This window comes from Diadema antillarum, unplaced genomic scaffold (genome assembly GCF_040938485.1).
Source record: "Diadema antillarum isolate AM-2024a unplaced genomic scaffold, OU_Dant_1.0 seq00000429_RagTag, whole genome shotgun sequence".
NCBI classification, from domain to species: domain Eukaryota; kingdom Metazoa; phylum Echinodermata; class Echinoidea; order Diadematoida; family Diadematidae; genus Diadema; species Diadema antillarum.
Genome location: NW_027271410.1, coordinates 141,764 through 166,893, shown reverse-complemented (window position 1 = coordinate 166,893; position 25,130 = coordinate 141,764). Strand labels below are relative to the sequence as shown.

General features: G+C 38.4%; 1 protein-coding gene across 1 annotated transcript; it reads right to left on the bottom strand.

The window, feature by feature from the left end:
• Window positions 1-2,953: 2,953 nt before the first annotated feature.
• Window positions 2,954-23,433, bottom strand: LOC139732507 (uncharacterized protein MT2135-like). The gene is made up of 12 exons (XM_071643366.1): window positions 23,389-23,433; window positions 22,570-22,656; window positions 20,693-20,728; window positions 20,269-20,314; window positions 16,884-17,020; window positions 15,702-15,842; window positions 12,407-12,544; window positions 5,677-5,772; window positions 4,965-5,044; window positions 4,392-4,580; window positions 3,851-4,037; window positions 2,954-3,151 (listed from the first exon to the last, which is right to left on the bottom strand). Exons 1-12 carry the CDS (start codon window positions 23,431-23,433, stop codon window positions 2,954-2,956), a joined length of 1,380 nt encoding a protein of 459 aa, XP_071499467.1.
• Between the last annotated feature and the right edge of the window lie 1,697 nt (window positions 23,434-25,130).

The window sequence follows — 25,130 nt, the reverse complement described above, 5'->3', positions numbered from 1 at the left end:
TGCAAAATATAGGTGAGATGTTATATTTTTAGAGGCTGAAGTAGCATTTAGACAGTCTAATTATTTTTTTTTGGCACATACTGTAAACGGAAAGTTAATTCAACCTCGTTGAGAGGGTATTTCAAAGTTTGTTTTTTTAATCCTCGTTTTATACTTAAATATTTATCTAAGTATAAACTGAGAATTGTTAACAGAGCTCAGAATATTCTCTGTTTTGTGTATGAGCAATTCTTGTCCCTCTCTCCCTCTCTCTCTCTTGTCATGCACTGTTGAATACGATTTATGTTCCTTTGGATTGGGATGAGTATAACTTAAACAAACGTGTGAAAGATGTATTGAGATCATCGTTTTCCGCTGTGCTTTTGAAGTTGTTATGATAAGGCTGCTTTTTCTTAATTTACTGTCCATCAACGTTAGAATTCATTAACATTGTATCAACAACTAAAAAAGGGCAAAAAACAACAACAACGAACAAACAAACAAATAACGAAACAATTCCATAACAAGTCTGTATATAGGCTTCATGAAATTAGCTGTTTATAGAAAAGTATACGAATGTAGTGAAAAAATTGACCCAACATTATTGCAAAGTGCTTAGAAAAGACAAATATTAGTAGGCACAAAACCAAGGGAGAAGCTGTTTGCCTCTCACAGAGGAGATTGCATGGTAACACACAAACAATTCGTATTTTTACAGAAATAAGAAATGACGTAAGAATTCTTGATTCGTCTTGACGGATGATACAGAACTATGTCATCGTTTCAATGGAGAACTAGAACAAAGAGATGTAGCAATATTAACCAGTCATTACGTCAAAAAGTTTCCTTGCTCTGACAAGGCTTATACATTAGGATTATGTAACATATAGGAATATCACCTTTGAAAGAAACAGAAATTAATCGATTCATCATCTCAGCATCAACCCATACATGACACTACCCATACATGTATATTCGCAAAATAATATAGAAATTCTCATTGTAATTAACCTTCTTCATGTAAGCAATTTCATACATAATTACATGTCAATTCAATCTGTCTTTCCTCATGATATTCCTGTTATTTTCGACACTTCACCATGCATTTTTTTTTTACATTTGTCATTTGCGTAGTCGTAGATTACTAAAGCCTGCCTATCCCTTACACAATAACATTATATAAACAATATAAAAGCACACACACACGAAAACAAACCCATACTAAGTTAGTTTAGGCTTTATGCAATCAATCATTGCTGTAGAAGTATACAAATGAACAGAAGAAAATTATCCACGATCACTACAGAGTACCGAGAAAATGCAAACAGACAAAGCCCTGTGCAGACTTATGTCAAAAAACCGGAGAAGCTTGTTACGTCTCTCATAAAGGAGACTGCATGATATTCATTTATACGTCAGAAAGTTTCCTTGCCCGACATACATTCACATACATTATACAAACGTGAGTACTGTCCTTAAAAGAAAGACCAATGAATCGATTCATCGTATTCATATCAAGCAATTATATACATAAGAAATTCACAACTTCCGAAATGCACATCCACATTCATCTTCATCTGTCACTTAAATATTTCAGGTTCTTATTTCATTCAGAATTACATACATGTATTGCTGAGATTATAATACAACGTGTACTATTTCATGCTGGCATTCCTCTTAGTATCTCTTGTTTCACTCTCACTTGCATTTCTTTTGACATCATTTGTCAACTGCGAAGTTGCAAATTATTAACACCTTCTTATTTTTTCCAATATTGTTCTCGTAACTTATTCATTTCAGCTTGTACGTACGCCATTCCATACTGCCTTCATAAGTATGCACACGACCCTTCTAAAAACTCAGCATTTATCGTTGAAAATAGGCTATGGTATGAATGCATACACTCAACGTATTACAACTCAAAGGGCGTCGACAGCGACGAAATGACTCTCAATCTAAGGTCTGTTAAAATGAAAATATAATATACAGATACGGCTCTTGTGTTTCTTCCTCGGTTGAAATCAGGACGATGTATTTATTTGGCATTTTCTTTTCATTTCACAAGGCCTTTAATGACTTGCTGTTGCAAATGATATAAGAGATCTCTGATCTCAAGAATAACTGGCGCTGATATGATTGTTATAGACCATGCATGAAGGTCTCACATCTGTAAACTTTAAACAACTCTCTACGGACACAACTAAACATTTCATAAAGATATTATTATGTAGGGCATGAAGAATTCCTTGTTATTCGTATTTCGCACTTAAGTATACTTACATGCTTCATCTCAGTCTTGAAATTTGCATTTTTCCCATTCAGAGGTCCTATAAAGAAGGCTATACCGTTTCTCACTCAAAAGTTGCAGATTTTATTTTTTTTCTGAATGTAGTCATTCCAATTAGTTTAAAAAGTAATCAGACTGGAAATGAACATAATATTATTTTGTAAAAAGATGCACCCTTATCAACAGCAGCTTATTTGTTCTGACCAAGGTGGTATTTTTTTGAATAAAATGTTTTTAGCGATTTTTATTTTTGTTTTTTGGTATTGTCATTCTTATCATTATCATGTTGTGTCTTTGAAAAGACGAAGTGTTGGGGCTCTGGCTGGTCCGTATCATCTACAGGTAGTGAGGTAAGTTAGATTGCCACCTTTTTGACGCTGGTGGCGCTCTTAGAGTACCCACGACAGTGCAGGCACAGACCCACGCGAGACAGTCGCCTGGCCAAGTTGACTTTGATAAACAGTGCCCAGGGAAACAAACATACGAAAAAAAAATCATCTAAATTTCGCCTGAAAAACTAAACTAAATAGAAAGCTCTGAGTATTTGGTTCCCACCATATCCGCTTCGCCAAGTATCATATATTTGAAATGAATCATAGATCGGAGTTCCCTTCAAGCAGCAAGTGTGTGCATAAGCTGGAATGGCACAAGTCACTCGTCACGACGACATGTGGGAGTGACTGTAAATCAAAAACTGCCTGACGTCATCATCATCGTCGTCGTCATCACCGTTATCACCAGCAACATCACTGAGTGAGGAGCGGCCAGGGTGCGTGCTGAACTGTTGGTGAGCAGAGGAGTAGCGGCCTCGGTGGGGAGTCGAGCGGGGAGCCAAGGCGAATAGTTCAACCACACTGAGCCAGTCGCAGCCATTGCTTCGATCAACTGCGTGGATACAAAGAAAACACGATATCATGAGTAAACATTGCCGAAAATTATTCCATCTGACAAAGATAGAAAATTCAAAGATGCTTTCGATTCATGCTATCCCGATTCAAAGTGATGGAATTGTAAGTTTCATGTCTCTCTCATTACTTCTTAAAGAAAAGAATTAGATTATTCATTCCATTTGTCTGGTATTCAGTTGATAAAACCCTCGTATATCACATTATAATCTGTATACTAGTAGTAAGCTCATTTAATTCAGTGCTGCAAAGCGTACTCTCTAAAAAAAATCGAGTGAAAATATTCACTCTTAAAAGAGTGAATACGAAAAAGAGTGAATTTAGAGTGAAATTGGAGTGAATTATGAGTGGAAATGTTCATTTTCACTCATTTTAGAGTGACCTCAAGGATCACTCGAAGATTTGGGAGTGATCCCTGAGGTCACTCCAAAACGAGTGAATACAATTATTTTCACTCTAAAATCACTCTTTTATGTATTCACTCTTTTAAGAGTGAATATTTTCACTCGATTTTTTTAGAGTAGTTGTCAATAACACAAATATTCTCTATTCTCTATTGTAACAATGCTAACAATATTTTCTAAATCCCTATAGGCATTATAACTGTAGCTTATAGTACATGTTGATGGAAAAAGGCATCAAAGATATATTTGTATCGCTAAACTGATCACGGAGGCACCTTTTGTTGTTGGTATCCGTTATGCGGCACGCTGAACTTGTAGCCAATGGGACAGAGGTCCTGCGTTACGTCATATGGGCCCGTTCTCTCGCTGACCGTCCATTCCTCTGGGTTTGACAAACTCTCGCAAGCGTAGTTGAGCGAGCGAGTGCAGTCTGGCGAAATATACCAACGATGGTCGGCGTGGCTGCAAAATCATGTTTGAACGTTATAAAGTTATCAGTGTGGGATAGAAAAATAAACACCAACGTGTGATATTCGTTGCTATTTTTTACATAGTGGTATAGATGAATAGTGTATGTGTAAATTGATATGATCATTTTGTTTTAGTTGTTCATCACGCATACGAATCTAAACACATATCTGACGTACATGACTGTATGTAGTCGGTGACCCTTATGTTAAAGACAAGGGTGTTGAAAAGATAAACGCTTCATTAGTGGCGCTGATATTCTTCATGCTTTGTAACGTCTCTCTCTCTTTCTGTGATTACATGCCGATTCATACAACATGATGATATTTTTTGATGGGTAACATTTACCTGAGCATGATACAGGAGTCTCCATCTAGCTCCAGTCTCGGTTCCCCCTTGGCCCAGGTGAAGACAGCGGTCTCCATGAGTTGTGGGCTGACCATGTCAATAGCCGGCAGGTTGATGCGACATTTCACCATCTCCGAAAGATCCTTGATCACTCCAACTCTCGTGGGTCCGTCGTAGTAGGCATAGAATCTAAACAATGAGGTAAAGGTCTCTCTTTTTTTACGGAAAATTCCCTTTAAAATATACAATAAAATTGTGATTCAAAGCAATCGTTACCCTAAGAGGAGAAGCAGACGAAGACTGGTAGAATTTCAATCAAAACAAGACACAACATGACAACGTTTCGAGGTATTAAAGTTTTCTAAGTTTTCACCCAACACTGACCCATCAATATGCACATAAGGTTTCCTCCTCTCAAAAACCTCCTTATTAGCTGCACACAACTTAACTCCAATTTTTTGTTTTATAATTTTGTTTCTGTGAAACAAAATCCATTATCGTCTCCATCACCGCTACCTTAATATCGCAATTCTTTAATATGATTATTGTTTCTTTTTCATCAACGAAACTTACATGTTAAAGTGCGTGGCGTCGCTGAGAAAGCGGCGGCAGTTTGTGCTGTTCTTCCCGCCACAATGTGGGTACGAGGTAAACTGCAAACGAGCAGACAGTGTTTGTGAGAAGACATTTTGAATATAAAATTGTTTAATTACCCATTTATCGGTTACGCAAACTGTAAAGTCTTCAGTCATTTCATTAAAGTCTGAATTTTCTTGAACAAATTGATATATACATGTATATATACATGTATATATATATATATATGTATGTATATATATATATATATATATATATATATATATATATTTATCCTGAAAATTTGAAATTCATTCACTCTGGAAGAAGAATTTATCCCAAGTCATATGAATTTACGGAAGGCAGAAATAGACCTATTCGTGCAACACAGCAGTGAAGTTTGGAAAAAAATAAAATCTGACGACCAGTTCAAAAGATGAGTTGCTATCACCCTGTCTTTGATTATTGCTTGGGCAACAAATATCCGGCTCCACTTCAAGGCCAGTTAATATTTCTTCTTTTTTTATGCTGTCATTTCGTGCTGAACACTGAACGGTACATGATGCTTATTCTGTATCGGTTTTCACGCTAAGTCTACCTAAATCTCTCCTATCTCCAGCATTGCAAAAGCTTGCATTTTGAAGAAATTGTCAATCCTTCTTTATTTCAAACTAATTTCTCATAAAAAAGAAAAGTGGCAATGCTTTACCTTATTCACACCGGCCGACTGACATCGACTAACGTGGATGTATTTTCCCTGGTGAGTCCTGTGAGGATTCCCGACAACTACTACCTGTTTTCCATCCTGTTGAAATTAAATCAATACGGTAAATCCAAGTCACCTCGACAAAGTGGTTTTCTTACTGATATTCCAAACCGTTAAAGCGTGATTTTATTTACATGTATCTCGGTCTCACATGATATAGGTCAAACAAACAAATAAACGAAAAAAAAAAGAATCAATTTGTGCTGCCACCTATAAGTATAACTATATACATCACCATCCACGTGTGTATTCAACGCCACATAAAGTGATGGGTTACATTGCCTCTTTTTTTCTTGCATGTATCGACTGCGAGGTTTTTTTTTTTCTATTTGTACAACACATGTTTCCCATAGACAAATAAGGGTGAAATTTCTTATCATTTTATACTCCAGTTAGGTTTTCAGGTTAGCACTCCCCCCCCCCCCCCCCCCCCGGGTTAAATTATTGGATAACGAAATGCTGCCGAACTGTGAAGGACCTAAATTTCCTGTTTTCATTTTAAGTTTCTGCCTTTCTTTGTGAGATATATAGAGTAGACATGCACTTGAAATGTATACTATAATGCAAGACAACACAATTTCAATACAAAACTTGACCGTCCTGGATGGAAGTATAGCGCCAGGTCATGACTAATCCTGAGAGAAGCGCAATCATTCATTAAATGTCCTTCAGCACATAATCATTTACCGTTCGAATGGAAATTGTAAATGCGGACAATAAATCTATTCGAAAGAGTGACGTCATCAAAGTGAACAAAATTTGAAGAAACGAGGATTCGTTGTCGTGGTCCACACCATCAGTTGCATATTCTATCGTGCTTTGGACTGTGTTCATACATTTCCATCATTATCCTATACTATAATACTCGAAGTTGTTGTTGTTGTCGCGGCCTTATGTATTTCCTGTTTTATTTCGGCGTTGCTGGTTTCTCTATCTCCTCCCGAGCCGTCGGCTCCGGGCAGTTGCGACCGGTGCCGTCGGCCGCAGGAGAGTATCCTACATCGAATGACGTGGGTTTCGTCCCCTCTCCGCCTCCGTGTCGACGTCGAGGACGAAAAAGAAAAATTAATTAGCTACATGCATAATGCATTTTTGTGCGTGACGAAAGAGCCGAGCTTTTCAATATTCACGGTACCTGCGCTGGCCTCCTGCTTTCTCGATCTTCCATCTTTTAGCTTGCAGAGACACTGGGGGATACTAAAGATGATGATGCAGCGAAATCTCTGACATCTTCCGGCGGACGCGCACGCACACACACAATGTACCTCGCAGAACTCTATACACACTCTACACTGTGTGTATAGTTCTGTGATGTACCTTTGCCTCCGCCTGTTGCGTGTACTGAATGTGTTGACGATGGTTACACGAATCTGTGTGTGCGTACACGTGATATGGACTACAAGGGCATTTACGTACAGTTCGCCATTATTGGCGTCCCCAAATGAAAACAACGAACGTTGGTTATGTAATTGTATTTTGCACAACTGCAGAATACTATATGCAGCTCAGGTACGTCATTTAGTTTGCTCGCCGTTTGCTCTCAAGTCCGGTGTCATTGTACGCAGACTGTTTAGGACGCGGCTAAATATATTTGCCGATCGTACCCTTACATATCAGATTACACGCGCAGCTGTGTCCATTCGTTTACTGCAGAGCTGCTGTAATCATACATATTCATAAGATGAGCGGACGTAGAGGAAAACCTCGCTTTGCCGACCGCCTATTTTTAAAATTGCAAGTGGAAATAGAATGTGTGGTTCTATGGTCTATCAAACCAAGTTTTGGTGACAAAAAAAAGAGGGAGCAAATGAAGACGAATGCAGTGATGTATATATTCTTCTTTCTTCCATAACATGGGAAAAATATTAAAGAAAAAAAATACGAGGTCGTGAGAACCTACTCCCACGGGTGCCTATTAAACCTGATGACTATGATCACCCTCTCCACAAATAATAACAATGATAATAATAATAATAATAATAATAATAATAATAATGATTTAGGATAATGATAATAATGATATAATAATAACAATAATAGGAGCAATAATTGTAGGCCTAATATTAATTATGATAATGTACAATCTGAAGCAGATGTAGTTCTATATTAATATGATATATCAAGCCAAGTTTTGGTGATTAAAAACAACAAGGAGGGAGCAAAATTATGAAGACGAAAATATCTTATTTTTCTCTCATAACGTGGGGAAAAGAAACATGAAAAAAAAAAAACACAAAACAAACCGAGGCCTTGAGACCAGCCGTGGATTCCCGCGGGTGCCCGCGTGGATGCAAGAGCAGGGGGTAATCAAAGTCATAGTGTTAATATCTTCCCGTTTCAACGGGAACAACCTGTGGGCAGAACTTTCGGGGAATCTCATTTGCGTTTTTGGTAATTTTTCCCTGAATGTTTTTGTTTTTTGCCCTGCGGAGGTGGAAATGTGTGTGTGCGTGAGGGGGGGGGAGGGATGAGGGGCAACAAGACAACTGTTGGACTTCAACGGGTGCAAATAACCCCTCGAAACTCAAGTTCTATAATAAAAGCAAGTAGTGGCGGGAATGATCCCTACCAATGGACCGGATCGCCTGGCATATACTACAAAAATGTATTATAAAATTTCTGGGAAGGGTGGTCATTTAGAAGACAGCACAATTAACGAAAGAATGAGTAGACTTTTCTTTTTATTTCTTCAATAAAAATGTGCAAAATCGTATTATGAGAAAAAAAAATAAAACCCCTCAGACCCGTGGATTTCCACGGGTGCTGCTAGTCCTATACTATAATACTCGAAGTTGTTGTTGTTGTCGCGGCCTTATGTATTTCCTGTTTTATTTCGGCGTTGCTGGTTTGTCTATCTCCTCCCGAGCCGTGGGCTCCGGGCAGCTGCGACCGGTGCCGTCGGCCGCAGGAGAGTATCCTACATCGAATGGCGCGGGTTTCGTCCCCTCTCCGCCTCCGTGTCGACGTCGAGGACGAAAAAGAAAAATTAATTAGCAATATGCATAATGCATTTTTGTGCGTGACGAAAGAGCCGAGCGTTTCAATATTCACGGTACCTGCGCTGGCCTCCTGCTTTCTCGATCTTCCATCTTTTAGCTTGCAGAGACACTGGGAGATACTAAAGATGATGGTGCAGCGAAATCGCTGACATCTTCCGGCGGACGCGCACGCACACACACAATGTACCTCGCAGAACTCTACACACTCTACACTGTGTGTATAGTTCTGTGATGTACCTTTGCCTCCGCCTGTTACGTGTACTGAATGTATTGACGATGGTTACACGAATCTGTGTGTGCGTGATGATATGGACTACAAGGGCATTTACGTACAGTTCACCATTATTGGCGTCCCCAAATGAAAACAACGAACGTTGTTATGTAATTGTATTTTGCACAACTGCAGAATACTATATGCAGCTCAGGTACGTCATTTAGTTTGCTCGCCGTTTGCTCTCAAGTCCGATGTCATTGTACGCAGACTGTTTAGGACGCGGCTAAATATATTTGCTGATCGTACCCTTCCTTATCAGATTACACTCGCAGCTGTGTCCATTCGTTTACTGCAGAGCTGCTGTAATCATACATATTCATAAGATGAGCGGACGTAGAGGAAAACCTCGCTTTGCCGACCGCCTATTTTTAAAATTGCAAGTGGAAATAGAATGTGTGGTTCTATGGTCTATCAAACCAAGTTTTGGTGACAAAAAAAAAGAGGGAGCAAATGAAGACGAATGCAGTGATGTATATATTCTTCTTTCTTCCATAACATGGGAAAAATATTAAAGAAAAAAAATACGAGGTCGTGAGACCCTACTCCCACGGGTGGCTATTAGACCTGATGACTATGATCTCCCCCTCCCCAAATAATAACAATAATAATAATAATAATAATAATAATAATAATAATAATAATGATAATGATAATAATAATATAATAGTAACTGTAATAGGAGCAATAATTGTAGGCCTAATATTGATTATGATAATGTACAGTCTGAAGCAGATGTAGTTCTATATGATATATCAAGCCAAGTTTTGCTGATTAAAAACAAAAAGGAGGGAGCAAAATTATGAAGACGAAAATATCTTATTTTTCTCTCATAACGTGGGGATAAGAAACATAAAAAAAAACACAAAACAAACCGAGGCCTTGAGACCAGCCGTGGATTCCCGCGGGTGCCCGCGTGGATGCAAGAGCAGGGGGTAATCAAAGTCATAGTGTTAATATCTTCCCGTTTCGACGGGAACAACCTGTGGGCAGAACTTTCGGGGAATCTCATTTGCGTTTTTGGTAATTTTTCCCTGAATGTTTTTGTTTTTTGCCCTGCGGAGGTGGAAATGTGTGTGTGCGTGGGGGGGGGGGGATGGGTGAGGGGCAACAAGACAACTGTTGGACTTCAACGGGTGCAAATAACCCCTCGAAACTCAAGTTCTATAATAAAAGCAAGTAGTGGCGGGAATGATCCCTACCAATGGACCGTATCGCCGGGCATATACTACAAAAATGCATTATAAAATTTCTGGGAAGGGTGGTCATTGAGAAGACAGCACAATTAACGAAAGAATGAGAAGACTTTTCTTTTTATTTCTTCAATAAAAATGTGCAAAATCGTATTATGAGAAAAAAAAATAAAACCCCTCAGACCCGTGGATTTCCACGGGTGCTGCTAGTCCTATACTAGAATACTCGAAGTTGTTGTTGTTGTCGCGGCCTTATGTATTTCCTGTTTTATTTCGGCGTTGCTGGTTTCTCTATCTCCTCCCGAGCCGTCGGCTCCGGGCAGTTGCGACCGGTGCCGTCGGCCGCAGGAGAGTATCCTACATCGAATGGTGTGGGTTTCGTCCCCTCTCCGCCTCCGTGTCGACGTCGAGGACGAAAAAGAAAAATTAATTAGCTACATGCATAATGCATTTTTGTGCGTGACGAAAGAGCCGAGCGTTTCAATATTCACGGAACCTGCGCTGGCCTCCTGCTTTCTCGATCTTCCATCTTTTAGCTTGCAGAGACACTGGGGGATACTAGATGATGGTGCAGCGAAATCTCTGACATCTTCCGGCGGACGCGCACGCACACACACAATGTACCTCGCAGAACTCTATACACACTCTACACTGTGTGTATATAGTTCTGTGATGTACCTTTGCCTCCGCCTGTTACGTGTACTGAATGTATTGACGATGGTTACACGAATCTGTGTGTGCGTGATATGGACTACAAGGGCATTTACGTACAGTTCGCCATTATTGGCGTCCCCAAATGAAAACAACGAACGTTGGTTATGTAATTGTATTTTGCACAACTGCAGAATACTATATGCAGCTCAGGTACGTCATTTAGTTTGCTCGCCGTTTGCTCTCAAGTCCGATGTCATTGTACGCAGACTGTTTAGGACGCGGCTAAATATATTTGCCGATCGTACCCTTACATATCAGATTACACGCGCAGCTGTGTGTCCATTCGTTTACTGCAGAGCTGCCGTAATCATACATATTCATAAGATGAGCGGACGTAGAGGAAAACCTCGCTTTGCCGACCGCCTATTTTTAAAATTGCAAGTGGAAATAGAATGTGTGGTTCTATGGTCTATCAAACCAAGTTTTGGTGACAAAAAAAGAGGGAGCAAATGAAGACGAATGCAGTGATGTATATATTCTTCTTTCTTCCATAACATGGGAAAAATATTAAAGAAAAAAAATACGAGGTCGTGAGAACCTACTCACACGGGTGCCTATTAAACCTGATGACTATGATCTCCCCCTCCCCAAATAATAACAATGATGATAATAATAATAATAATAATAATGATAAGGATAATGATAATAATGATATAATAATAACAATAATAGGAGCAATAATTGTAGGCCTAATATTAATTATGATAATGTACAATCTGAAGCAGATGTAGTTCTATATTAATATGATATATCAAGCCAAGTTTTGGTGATTAAAAACAAAAAGGAGGGAGCAAAATTATGAAGATATATCTTATTTTTCTCTCATAACGTGGGGAAAAGAAACATGAAAAAAAAAAACCACAAAACAATCCGAGGCCTTGAGACCAGCCGTGGATTCCCGCGGGTGCCCGCGTGGATGCAAGAGCAGGGGGTAATCAAAGTCATAGTGTTAATATCTTCCCGTTTCGACGGGAACAACCTGTGGGCAGAACTTTCGGGGAATCTCATTTGCGTTTTTGGTAATTTTTCCCTGAATGTTTTTGTTTTTTGCCCTGCGGAGGTGGAAATGTGTGTGTGCGTGAGGGGGGGGGGGGGGGAGGGGTGAGGGGCAACAAGACAACTGTTGGACTTCAACGGGTGCAAATAACCCCTCGAAACTCAAGTTCTATAATAAAAGCAAGTAGTGGCGGGAATGATCCCTACCAATGGACCGGATCGCCTGGCATATACTACAAAAATGTATTATAAAATTTCTGGGAAGGGTAGTCATTTAGAAGACAGCACAATTAACGAAAGAATGAGAAGACTTTTCTTTTTATTTCTTCAATAAAAATGTGCAAAATCGTATTATGAGAAAAAAAAATTAAACCCCTCAGACCCGTGGATTTCCACGGGTGCTGCTAGTTAGAAAGAAGATCGTCTGATACACTCGTTTTTCGTATCAGGCCTATACACGTTTATTTGTTTGTTGGTTTAATACGATCGAGCAGATGTACCTCTCTCATCCTCCGTAGTGTCGGCCAGACACCTCCGTAGAGTTCCCGGAGATCTGCGGGACTCAAGATACGATCATAACCAAGATATGTCTCCAAAGGACCGTTCACCTCAGCGTCGTGACCCTGATCGTACTTCTCCTGCGTACATGGAGCGGTGAGAAGGACATAACTTTGGCTTTAGTTACGTATTTAAGCTATGAAAGCAAACGGCAGTACGCAAACACAATACACAAAACACAATACAGGAACATACACACACACACAATCACATGAAAAAAAAATGTCATCCCACGAGCCCGACACCCACGAGTCATACGGTCAACGAGCTCGACATTGAAAAAAGGTCCATGAGTCTTGCAGCCCACGAGTCATACAGCCCGACGTGAGCTCTACACTACGCAAAATTAAGGCCCACGAGACCGACACTGTCGGACTAATGGCCATTTTTGCTTAGTGTCGAGCTGGTGGACAATATAGCTCGTGGTTTGTTTGGGTGGGTTTTTTTTTCCTAGTGTGGGACTCGTGGGTCTTCTCTGCCTATGGTATATAGTGTCGGCCTCATGGAATGTATGACTCGTGGGCTGCATGACTTGTGGATGTCGGACTCGTAACATGCCCCCCCCCCCCCTATGAAACACCCATCAGACAAACACACAACACGCAACGCTGTTGAGGACTGTTGTGCATGACAGCTGACATGTATATGATAATTATCATGATCACATGTGTGCTGATAGGCCAATCTGTATTTTTTTTTTATTTGTCTATAGCCATCAACTTGTAATATACATTTGAGTGCTGGCATCTCTTCAAAAAGTTTATACTGAAAGCATTGTACTTTATAGAATGGATTTCACATGATTATATACCAGTCTAATTGTCAACCCAATGTGATTGATCTAACATTTTCAATAATATTATGATCATTGAAAGTATATGGTTATTATGCTCATCAAAATAATGCACCTAATTTGCTTATCGTTGCAGTCTTGAGGCGCAGTAATCACGGGCAATATAATGAACGTACGCAACATTTAAAACTACTTACATCAACCCAGGCGCGCCGGAAGCAGTTTTGGATTGGGGGGGGGGGGGGGGGGATATTGGAGGGGGCTCACGATAGACCATACATATGTTACACAATATACACATACACACACACACACACACACACACACACATATATATATATATATATATATACGCCATTGTACACACACACACACATATATATATATATATATATATATATATATATATATATATATGTGTGTGTACAATGGCGTACCGTGGGTCGAGACAGGGGGGGGGGCACCTTGTGGAAGAGCAATTTTGAGGGTGTGTATGCTTGTGCGTGTGTGCGTGCGCTGTCAGTCTGCAAACTTAATGGGACTACAATACATTACGGAATGTGATACATTCAACAACGCAGTCATTGAGCAACATTGTAAGTTTTCCTTACATGGATTATGGAATGACGGTGTGAAACGACAAGCACTGTCAGCAACATCAGGAGAATTGCATAACAATTCAATGCGAGCGAGCGAAGTGAGCGAGCTTGAAAATTTTGACATTCTACAGTCCAAAAACTGCCGTTTGTAGCTATATCTTTCGCTTTGGAAATTAAGGGGGGCGCACCGGGCGCAACTGCTGGCAATTACTGGCAGCAACATTAGGAGAATGGCATAACAATTCAATGCGAGCGAGCGAAGTGAGCGAGCTTGAAAATTTTGACATTCTACAGTCCAAAAACTGCCGTTTGTAGCTATGTTTTTCGCTTTGGAAATTAAGGGGGAGGCGCACCGGGCTCAACTGCTGGCAATTACTGGCAGCAACGTTAGGAGAATGGCATAACGATTAATGCGAGCGAGCTTGAAAATTTTGACATTTTACAGTCCCCAAACTGCCGTTTGTAGCTATTTTTTTTTTTTTTTTGCTTTGGAAATTAAGGGTGGGGGGGGGCGGGGAGGGGGGCGGCCCAGGCGCAACTGCTGGCAATTACTGGCAGTAACATTCTCTTTTACAATGGCATAACGATTAAATGCGAGCGAGCTTGAAAATTTTGACATTTTACAGTATAAAAACTGCCGTTTGTAGCTATACTTTTTTTCGCTGTGGAAATTAAGGGGGGGGGGGGGACGCACCGGGCGCAACTGCTGGCAATTACTGGCAGCAACATCAGGAGAATGGCACAGCGATTGAATGCGAGCGAGCGCAGCGAACGAGCTTGAAAATTTTGACATTTTACAGTCCCAAAACTGCCGTTTGTAGCTATATTTTTTCGCTTTGGAAATTAAGAAGGGGGGGGGGGGTGGGCGGTGCGGGCGGGGGTTAAAACTATTTTCCGGGAGCGCTACCTACGTCAGGTGTCACGTTAGTAACAACTAGCGGTGGAAGAGGGACGTATGGAAGATTTTTTTTTCTCAAGAGGATGGGGGGGGGGGGGGGAGGGGCACACGTATAAAATTTCAAAACAAAGAAGAATTTGTAAAAAAAGTTGCTTCAAAAGGAGGGTTGGCATGGGCCAGTTGTGCCCGCCTCTAAATCCGCCAGTGCTTAAAGCTAACATTTTGATATTTATACGATTTTTCCATAGCCAAAGGCCTCTAAAAACTGCAACGGTTACCGTTGAATGCGGTTAGGATAATCTGCTCACGCGCAACGAAAAATGAATGTCTAAACATTTATGAGAGTTAGAATTACTAGTCTTAGCTAATAAATTTCCCTATTTGTATTTCATATGTATATATATATATATATATATATATACATATATATATATATATCTATATATATATGTATATGTATATATATGTATATATATATATATATATACATATACATATATATATATATATATATATATATATAATTCTATTTATTTTTATCTATTTATTTATTTATTTTTTATTTTTTCGGGGGGGGGGGGCTTTTTGGGGGGGGGGGCAAAAATGCGTTTTGCCCCCCCCCCCGCTTCCGGCGCCTATGCATCAACCACAGTCACTTTTAGACTTTGCATCAACACTTTCGAAGGTAGAATGCCATCTGCGAGGCAGCTTAAGAAGGCAACTGTCTGATAATCACATTTCATGACAAAACAACATAAGTTTACATTTGTACGACAAATTCAAATCCAATCAATGGTTTCTACGAAGATAATCGTTTTCTCGCATCACCGATGAAAAATTCTAAATCATCCAACTTCCAGATAATCACATTTTGTCTCGGTTTGTAGCCAAAAACCTGTAAACTTAATTTTCATTTGATTTAGTTCTTTTTGTGTATTTCCACTTACGTCCACTTGAATCTTGACCAACTCTCCTCCATGCCCGGGTTGGTCCAGCCACTGCCCGATCTCAGCTATGACGTCAGAGAAGAGGACGTTGGTCTGTCCGCAGCCAATAGAGAACTGGGTAACCAGATAAGCGGCCCTCATCTACAGGAATTACCCCAAACAATGACATGATATGCAATTCCGCATGCGATGTATACCATAACCAGCTAAAATTACATTTTTAGAAATTTCACCAGAAGCGTATAACATGTGGGTATATAAACTTCAAAAATCACATCATGTAACTGTCAGGAATGTTTGTGATTTTCAAATTTAATATACGAATCACCTGATACATCGTGCTAAAGCTTGTACCCTGTATAGTTGTTATGCATTTGATGTAACAGATAATTGCACTCTCACCTGCAACTGCACTGCACTCACCTGATCACCTTCCTCCAAGAGAGTTATGTCGTTGGATAGTCATTTTATGAGGCCTCCATCCATTTCAAGCTTAATCGCTTATGATGGTGGTCTCCTGCATTCAATGATCTCTGTTGTTTACTGAAAAATACTGTATATCTTATTTTATGTTTCTGTGTATCTACATTGCTCAATGCAATTACCTATGTGTATCTATTTATGTACTGTTATCAATTTATTTCACTGCACTTGTTATTCTTTGTCTTTGTACTTTTTGAAGTTTGCATTCAAATTGCATCTGATTGAATGCAGAAATAAAAGCAAACAAACAAACAAATATAACAGATAATTACATTGAAGGATACATATTATACAGGAAAAAAAAATATGACGGACTAATTATGTTTCTTCAATGCAATATATCGTCGAATCGAATTGCAGGTTAATCACAAGAGAGATAAACACCAATATGTGTATACATGGGCACTGGTGTAAAATGAATACTTGTAAGTGAAAATGCGGGTAATGTGTATTCTGCGTAGAATGTGCACGACGCTATTAATAGATCTAATGTGCATTTATGAATATACAACTGTATGCTCCTGATAGCCCCACTAAAATACTCATACACAAACCCTATCCCAGAAAGTGTAATGTGCAACATATGTAGAGAGTGTAAATCATTTTAATATATACAATGAGTCAAGATTTCCAAATCGTGTAAACCGAAGGGTTATGACATGCAATACGAAGGGGCACATGGAAAGTGTTCATACTTACAGCGTCTGCGCACCACCAAATATCGATGGATACCGCCCTCACGCCCATGTTCAACATGTCGATGATACTGAATTCGTGATTAGCTAACCCCAGGCACTGATCGTTGTAAGGCGGGGGCCAGTGACATGTGTCCTCTGCTGTAGATTTTCACGACACAATGCAATTAAGATTAAAGAAAAACTTCCCTAACAATCGTTGAAGGGATCGTATAGTTTTGGTTGAGACCTAATTTCAAGTTTCCAGCATTTTTTGGTGAGATAATGAGAAGCCTTTTATGAAATATGGAAGAGCATGTAATTCCATGAGGAATTCAACATTTTACTTGATGAAAATTGGTTTTGAAATGACTAAGATATCCAAAACAGAGTGATTCTAATAAGTGTGGGACCCACAGTTTATTACGATCGCTTTGCTTTACTTTTTTGGATGTTTCAGTCATTCAAAACCCGATTTTCATCAAATAAACTTTGAATTCCTCTTAAAATGGTATGCTCTGTACTATTTTATAAGTGTTTTCTTGGTATCTCGCAAAACTTTAAGAGCTTAATTCACATCTGCACCAATACTGCACCATCCCTTTAATATTCAAGATGACCAAAAAATCATAATTGATCAAAAGAAGTAAATCTAAATACAAAGAACAGTGAAAGTTTCATACAGTCGGATTAAAACAAAGAAATACAGTGATACAAAAGTTTAGTAATTAAGAGTTCCTCATGTATCTTTAAGACATTTGGCAAACACAGTCATATATGCAAATGAGACATGGTAATGACATCATCGCCTCACAACTTTTGCTTGGTTTGTACATTTATTCTAAAAACTATTTTGGGTCTATAAACTAGGAGGTATAGGTCCTCCTTTGTCGACAGAAGTCACCAGAGCATACCATCAAAAATTTAGGATAACTCTAGGAAAGTCACTTTCTTCTTAAATCTACCTATATAATTGTATAAGTCAACTCAGTGAAGACATGCATGCACATCACTCGGAGACTTATGACGTGCTGACATTATCATCTTGCCTCATTTTAATATTAGCATACCCGTGATAGTGAAAACATCTCCCAATTTATCAGTGTACAACTTAATTCCTCATTTAGATGTCAAATGGACTGAACGAAAACTCCCGACGAAGTCTTCTCTTTTAGAAGCTGTTTTCAGTTGCAAACTACTTTTGAAAGCTTTGCTGTCATGATTAAGTTGTAGTGATTTGTTTGACAGCTGAAATGATGAATTATTTCACTGATACATACATGTACAAGTGTCTTAACCCTATAAAGCCCAAGGTGAGCACATTGTGCCCCCCACCCTATTTTCGTTTGCCACTCCTACATCCTTTACTCGATTCCAAACAAATTTGGTGACTTTCCCTAAAATCTTATTGCGCACATTTTGATGTATAATTCAGCTATGTTCGATATTGCTGGCTGCCATGGCAACCATGAACTGACAACCATGTTCATCAGATTTTACATGATTTTCTGTTCCAATTTCAGTTAACAATATAATAATGGATGAAATGGGAGTGTTCTTGGCTGTAATTTGCTGAAGGACCAAAGGGTGAAGTAATTATGGTTGTGAACTACCCTGAAATGGTCTTCTTATTATTTCCTTCATTTTCTATATGTCATACGCATCAAACAAAAGATATAATATAGGTTTTCCCATCCATTTTCGCACTTTTGTCATTCAATTTCAAAGAATTATTATTCAATTTCGTCCCGAGAAGCACGTGGAACGCAAATCTAACTTCAATTTCGTCAATTGTCATTGTAATTCGTTTTTCGTCAAACATTTTCGAAGACAAAGCATTCAGAATCGTCAATTGTCATTCAAATTCGTCCCTCCCGCTGACGGATCGCAGAATGTGAAGATCAAATTCGTCTTTGTTCACACAATTTCATGAATTTTTCATTCAAATTAGTCAGATGTTGTCGATTTTTTATTTTGATGGTGAACCAGCTTTAAGCTGACATGTTTTTTACTTTCTCTGGTAAATTGCATCGTTACACATTATTCCCTACACAATTTGCTTAGACAATACACACGAAAAACATGACTGCCAACCAAAATTGATTGAAGGATATAACGACAGTCAAAAGTCATAACCCAGGACAGTATGTCAGTGTCACATTTTGAACTTTAACTCGTTATGTTCAGGTTTTTGCATCATAATGCATGAAGCAAACTTTAAATTTTGTACCCTGGAAATCAGCAAACATAATTATGTTATCCATTCTTTGACATTAAATAGGCGACGATTCTACACTTAAATTTTGTCTTTAATAATGTTTGCCTAGAAATCGTTTGTCAGTGTTTTCGTTTGCGAGACGTGTGTCTGTATCTGTGGTTCTGTGTGTGTGTGCGTGTGGGGGGGGGGGGCATGTGTATATATGTTAACTCCTGAATGTAAAATATGAACGGTTACAGAAAAAAAAATACATGAATGACTGGAAAATCACACCGGATAGAGATATGAGACGAATATGAATGAAAATTTAATGAAAATGATTAACAAAAGACGAAATCGATCCTGCTGTTTTGAGTACTGCAAGTGAGACTGACGAATTTGAACTGTAAATGACGAAAATGTATGCCAAATGACTAAATTGAATGGACTTTATTTGAAAATGAACGACGAAAGACGAATTTGAAAGTAAGATTAGCCTATTCCCGACATCTTGCGACGAAATTGAAGTAAAAATTTGTGAAATTGAATGAAAAAAGTTTGAAAATGAATGGGAAAACCTATAGAGATAATCGAAAATACAGCATTTTCCAAAGACTACCCTTTCATTTTGTGCTATCTTCACACAAGCTTTTCCTGTAATATCATTTGTTTATCATATCATCAATCTGAAAACTCAAAATTTCAATATTTGGAAATATGAAATGCGATACCAATATATGTATACATTCCGAGCAATACATCATAGGTTTTATATATTTCTTTATAATGTAATGAATAGCACCCCCATATGTTGACCTTGTGGAATTTCAACCTTAACAAATAGTGGAGGTTGATTTGCTTTTCCTTTGGGGTAAATATAAAAAAAATGATTAATATGAGAAAAAATATATATATACTGGGGATAAAGAAGTAAAAAGAAAACACATAATTCTAGCGTATTTCCTATGTATTTCTTTATATTTTGGTAAATAGAGCCCTCAGTGGATGACCTTGAGAAATTTCAAATGTTGGGCCATGTAGAGTATGAGTTGCTCTACCCATGTGCCAAATATGACGGTCATACATCATATTATGATAAAGAAATTATGTAGGGGGGGGGGCACAATGTGTCCCCCCCCCCCCCCTCCCTTTGGGCCCGGAAGGGGTCAAAATAGCTTGGGCTTTATAGGGTTAAACAATACTCTTTTCTTACCTCCGTACACTGACCCATACGCCCTGTTGTTGAAGGCGTTGTGCGCCTTAACAAAGAAGAAAAACAGAAAATCGAAAGTCAAATGGGACATGTGTTATTCATCTACAACCAGATAAGAGAGAGAGAGAGAGAGAGAGAATGACGTGAAAAAAAAAAACAAACCATCGTATACTGCATCGTAAATGGCTAAAGGTCATTAAAAGGCATTCAGCCACTTCAACACCAACACAGTGGACGTTCATGGTGGCGTGAAGAAAAAATACGCAGAGGAAGTAAGAACTCTTTCATTAAATTGATATTACGCGACATGACGTCATTGTTGTGATACTATTTTTTAGCCTTAATTACCATCTTTAGAGTCGTTTCTCCCAACACTATCCATGTAATACTTGAGTGAATATCAATTGTAATGTACATCACTTACCTCAAATATTTGTATGTTTGCGATCGACATATCGACCTGTAGTAATAAAATAGAAATAAAAGACAGAAAGGTGCATTTAACCTTGTGCATTTCATTAGACAATGAGAGCATAATCGTGCTGATCACAAAGCACAACAAATACTTTGGACTGGAGATGAGAGTCAAGTGAGGCAATTTTGAAGGATTGAGACAAAAATATAGATTACTGAGGGATAACAGAATGTGAAATCAGAATTATTCCCCCACAAACGGATAACCCTCGGAAAATATCACACACACACACACACACACACACACACACATACTCACAAACGCACACAAATACACACACGTTGAATTTTCTCCAAGGGACCCAGGTGCTATCACCGATATCCTCGTAACTCCGAATAGCCAACAATGAAAAGTATACCACCATCAGTGTCTACCGTAATGTTTTAAGAAAGACATCATCTCATCGTGTTCAGTCCCCTCAATTAGACACTTTGTATACACACAACAAAAGTCTGATACACCACCAGTCCACAGTATCTACTTCACGACAGTGGTACTACCGTATTTCATAATTCAACTTTGGGGCGTTCTTCTTCAGTTTTCAAATAATTATTCTTCTTCAACATTGCACGACGCAATGTGCACTCCAGCAGTAATTTTGCCATTGTTGTATTTCATTCTTTGACTACCTGCCAATTGATGGCGCGAATCTCATGATAGTACGTCAGTACCAAGTACCAGTGTCATCGCATGCCACACCATTTAGTAGGTCCAAGGCCAGACCTTTAACCCTATAAAGCCCAAGAAGGGGGGGGGGGGGCACAATGTTCCCCCCCCCCTACCAGATTTTCGTTTGCCACTCCTCCGTCCTTAATCCGATTTCAACCAAATTCGGTGACTTTTCCTAAAATCTTATTGCGAACATTTTGGTATATGATTTAGCTATATTTGATGTTGCTGGTTGCCATGGCAACCATAAACTGACAATCATGTCAGTCAGATTTTGCATCTTTTTTTCTGTTCCCATTTCATTTAACAGCATTACAGTGTATGAAATGGATGTTTCTTGGCTGAAATTTGTTGAAGAAGCAAAATTTGAAGTAATTATGGTCCTGGAAAGTTTTTCTTTTTATTTCCTTTGTTTTTATGTGACAAAGGCATAAAACAATAGATATAATAGAGATAATTGAAAACAATTTTCTACAAATTGCCTTTATATTTTGAGTTATTTTGATTTCTTCACCCAAGTTATGCCTCTAATATCATCAGTTTATCATATTATCAATTTGCAATCTCAAAATTCCAGGATTATGCAAATATGAAATGTCATAACTATACATGTACACATCCCAAACATTTCATCTCAGGTCTCATAATGTATCACTATGTTGATATGAATAGCACCCCCATGTGGTGACCTTGAGAAATTTCAAACGTAACAAATAATAAGATTGTACTTGCTTATCATTTGTGACAAATATGAAAATAATTGGTCTATAATAAGACATATATAATGGGGATAAAGAAATTATACCGAAAAATCATGTTTTTAGCATATTTCCTATGTATTTCTTTATATTTTTGTAAATAGCGCCCTCCATGGGTGACCTTGTGAAAATTAGAATGTACGGTCATGGAGAGTATGAGTTACTCTACCCACGTGCCAAATATGACGATGATACATCAAATAATAAAAAAGTTATATAGGGGGGGGCACAATGTGCCCCCCTTGGGCCTGCGAGGGGTCAAAATAGCTTAGGCTTAATAGGGTTAAAACCATGCTGTAACACCAAGTTTGAAGACATGCGGAATCCTCCATTGACGCACCATCACGACTCCCCTCTCCCCCCTGTTATGGAGGAGGGGGGGGGGGGGAGTATACCCACCTGCAGTTCTCGTTGTGTTTTCAAAGCGAACTGCAGCCAAGTGTCAATCTGAAGTGTACCTCTCACGCATCGCCGGTAGTCGTCACACTATGTTTGGGAGGTTTAAATAAAGAAGTAGGGCCTACGCAGTTATTGATAAAAGGTGAAGTTACCTTTCAAAAATATTTAAGAGTTCGAAAACGAATATAATTATGAGCCGATAGAGTTACTATCTTGCTTATTTTTCTTCATGATAACAAAAACCATGTTCTTTGTTTCTTTTCCACAAGACGCTTGCGATTTAGAAGAATATGCATACAATGGCGCTAAAAACAAACAAACAAATAAATAATTTCTCCTCGTTTTTACACAAGCATATTAGTTCGAAAACCTAATAACACATGCTAGTTTATGACTTTTTTAACCAATATTGGTATAATGATTATGATAACAATCTAACTTTCTATTATCTACTACGATGGAGATGTCGATAATGAAAACGACGCCTTTTCCTATTACCGTTACTATCGTATATTTACCAAGTTTGTTATTGCCACCATTATCACTCATTATCATCATTGATGCTATCGAGCATACATATTATATATACTTTTACTCCACCTCCGCCTCCTACTACTACTACTTCTACTGCGAAACTTACCTTCGTGAAAAACATGACTGCATTCTTGCTATCAATCAGCAACATAAAATGACAACAACAATGACAAGGTCCATCTCGGCAGATATAAAAAGGTATGATATAATAATCCTTTTCACCTGAACAGATCGAAGGCAATTGCGTGGTAAAAAAGAAGAAATGAAAGAGGGGGAGGGGCTCACCTCGCAATCGACATCTGCACTCAATCCACGACATACGGCTCCCATACATCGCTGGATCGACGTCTTTTGAAAGAGTAATGCAAAGTGCTGCCATTACTTTAAAAAATGAAAATAATCATGCTTCATGCGAGTTAGATATGAGTCTTGGTGAATTTCGACAGGTCATAAACAGGGACGGATCCTGGAACTCCGAACAGAGGGGGCACCTCTATACGAAATTAAAGGGGGGAGGGGCGCACGCCCCCCCCCCCCCATTTTTTTCCATTTTATTTCTTTTGTCTTAACAAAAATAAAAGGGGCGCCGCCCGGTGCGCTCCCCCTGGATCCGCCACTGATAAATAACTCCGATTGACCATCGTATCTTCAAAAAGTAATCAGCTTCAAAATCGTAAGTGCATTATGATGTAAAGAGGTTTAATCGTATGTATGATATGCTATACGAGAATTTCCTCCTTCTGTATTAACTGCATATACTTTTAAATTTCTTTAATTGTAGGCCTACATTCTAATGCAATTATTTTCTGTAAAAGAAAATCATATTTGTATGTTCTTGCTTATTCATTGCAAAAAGACTGTTTACAAAAGACTTTGTGGATTTTTAAAGTATGATACAATTTTCGTTTCTAAGCAATTGGTTTAAGAAAAGGCATTCGACCGATTATGCTATTGTACAGCACAGTATATAAGACAAGACAATAATACCGAGTCTTTTACCATCACGGAAAATTGCATTGACACTTTCATGGACCTGAGTAAGGCGTTGGATACCATTGATCACTTTACTTTACTATATAAGATGGAAAAATATGGCATTCGAAGCCAAGCTCTAAATAAGGAGGTTTAAAAATTATCTGCACAACAGAAAAAGTGAGTATTTTATCATTCAATAACTAAGAATCCACTATACACAAAACATCCTTTGTGAAGCCCTGCAAGGATCGACTTTAGGACCTCTATTGCTTTTGATATATGTAAATAATATTGAATATTCATTGCCGTTGCTCCATTTCATTATGTTTGCAGATGATGCGAGCATTTTCTTGTTTACATACATTGATTATGTTAATCAATAATTTAGAATCATTTAAAGTATCAACATGATTCAGGGTCGATAAACTGTCTCTTAATATTGATAAGGCAAATTATTGTGTCTAAACTGATTATACACCAGTAGAGCCTACTAATATTGTCATTGATAATAAATAGACGGACAAAAACTGGAACAAAAATCTTTGAAGTTTTTGTGAATAACCATTGATGCTCACTTACAACGGTCCTATCACATACGAAACATCCACTCAACAATATCAAGAAATATCGGGATTCTCCGGAAACTCAGAGAATATCTTACCAAGAACACACTGTTAATTCTTTATGACGCTTTGCTATTTACTCACATTGTGATACTGTTTTGGGAGACTGTGGTTCTACCAAAATCAATACCCTTTTGCTTTTACAGAAACGTGTGCATGCAGTACGAATTATCACTGGTTCTCACTATTTAGCACACACTGATTCACTGTTCCATGATTTGAAGACTCTCAAAATCACCGAGTTACACATAATAATGGCAAACTGCTATATATATATATATATATATATATATATATATACATGTATATATATACATATACATGTATATATATATAATTATATATATATATATATATATATATATATATATATATATCTAAAATACACCTATGGCCACCTCCCTGCAGTGTTTTAAAGATACATTTATC

Coding starts and splice junctions, on each gene's coding strand:
- LOC139732507 (XM_071643366.1), bottom strand. CDS start 23,433: ATGGGAGCCGTATGTCGTGGATTGAGTGCAGATGTCGATTGCGAG. Junction 15,843..16,883: donor TTTGGTGGTGCGCAGACGCT/GTAAGTATGAAC, acceptor TAATTCCTGTAG/ATGAGGGCCGCTTATCTGGT. Junction 3,152..3,850: donor ACGGATACCAACAACAAAAG/GTGCCTCCGTGA, acceptor GTATCCACGCAG/TTGATCGAAGCAATGGCTGC.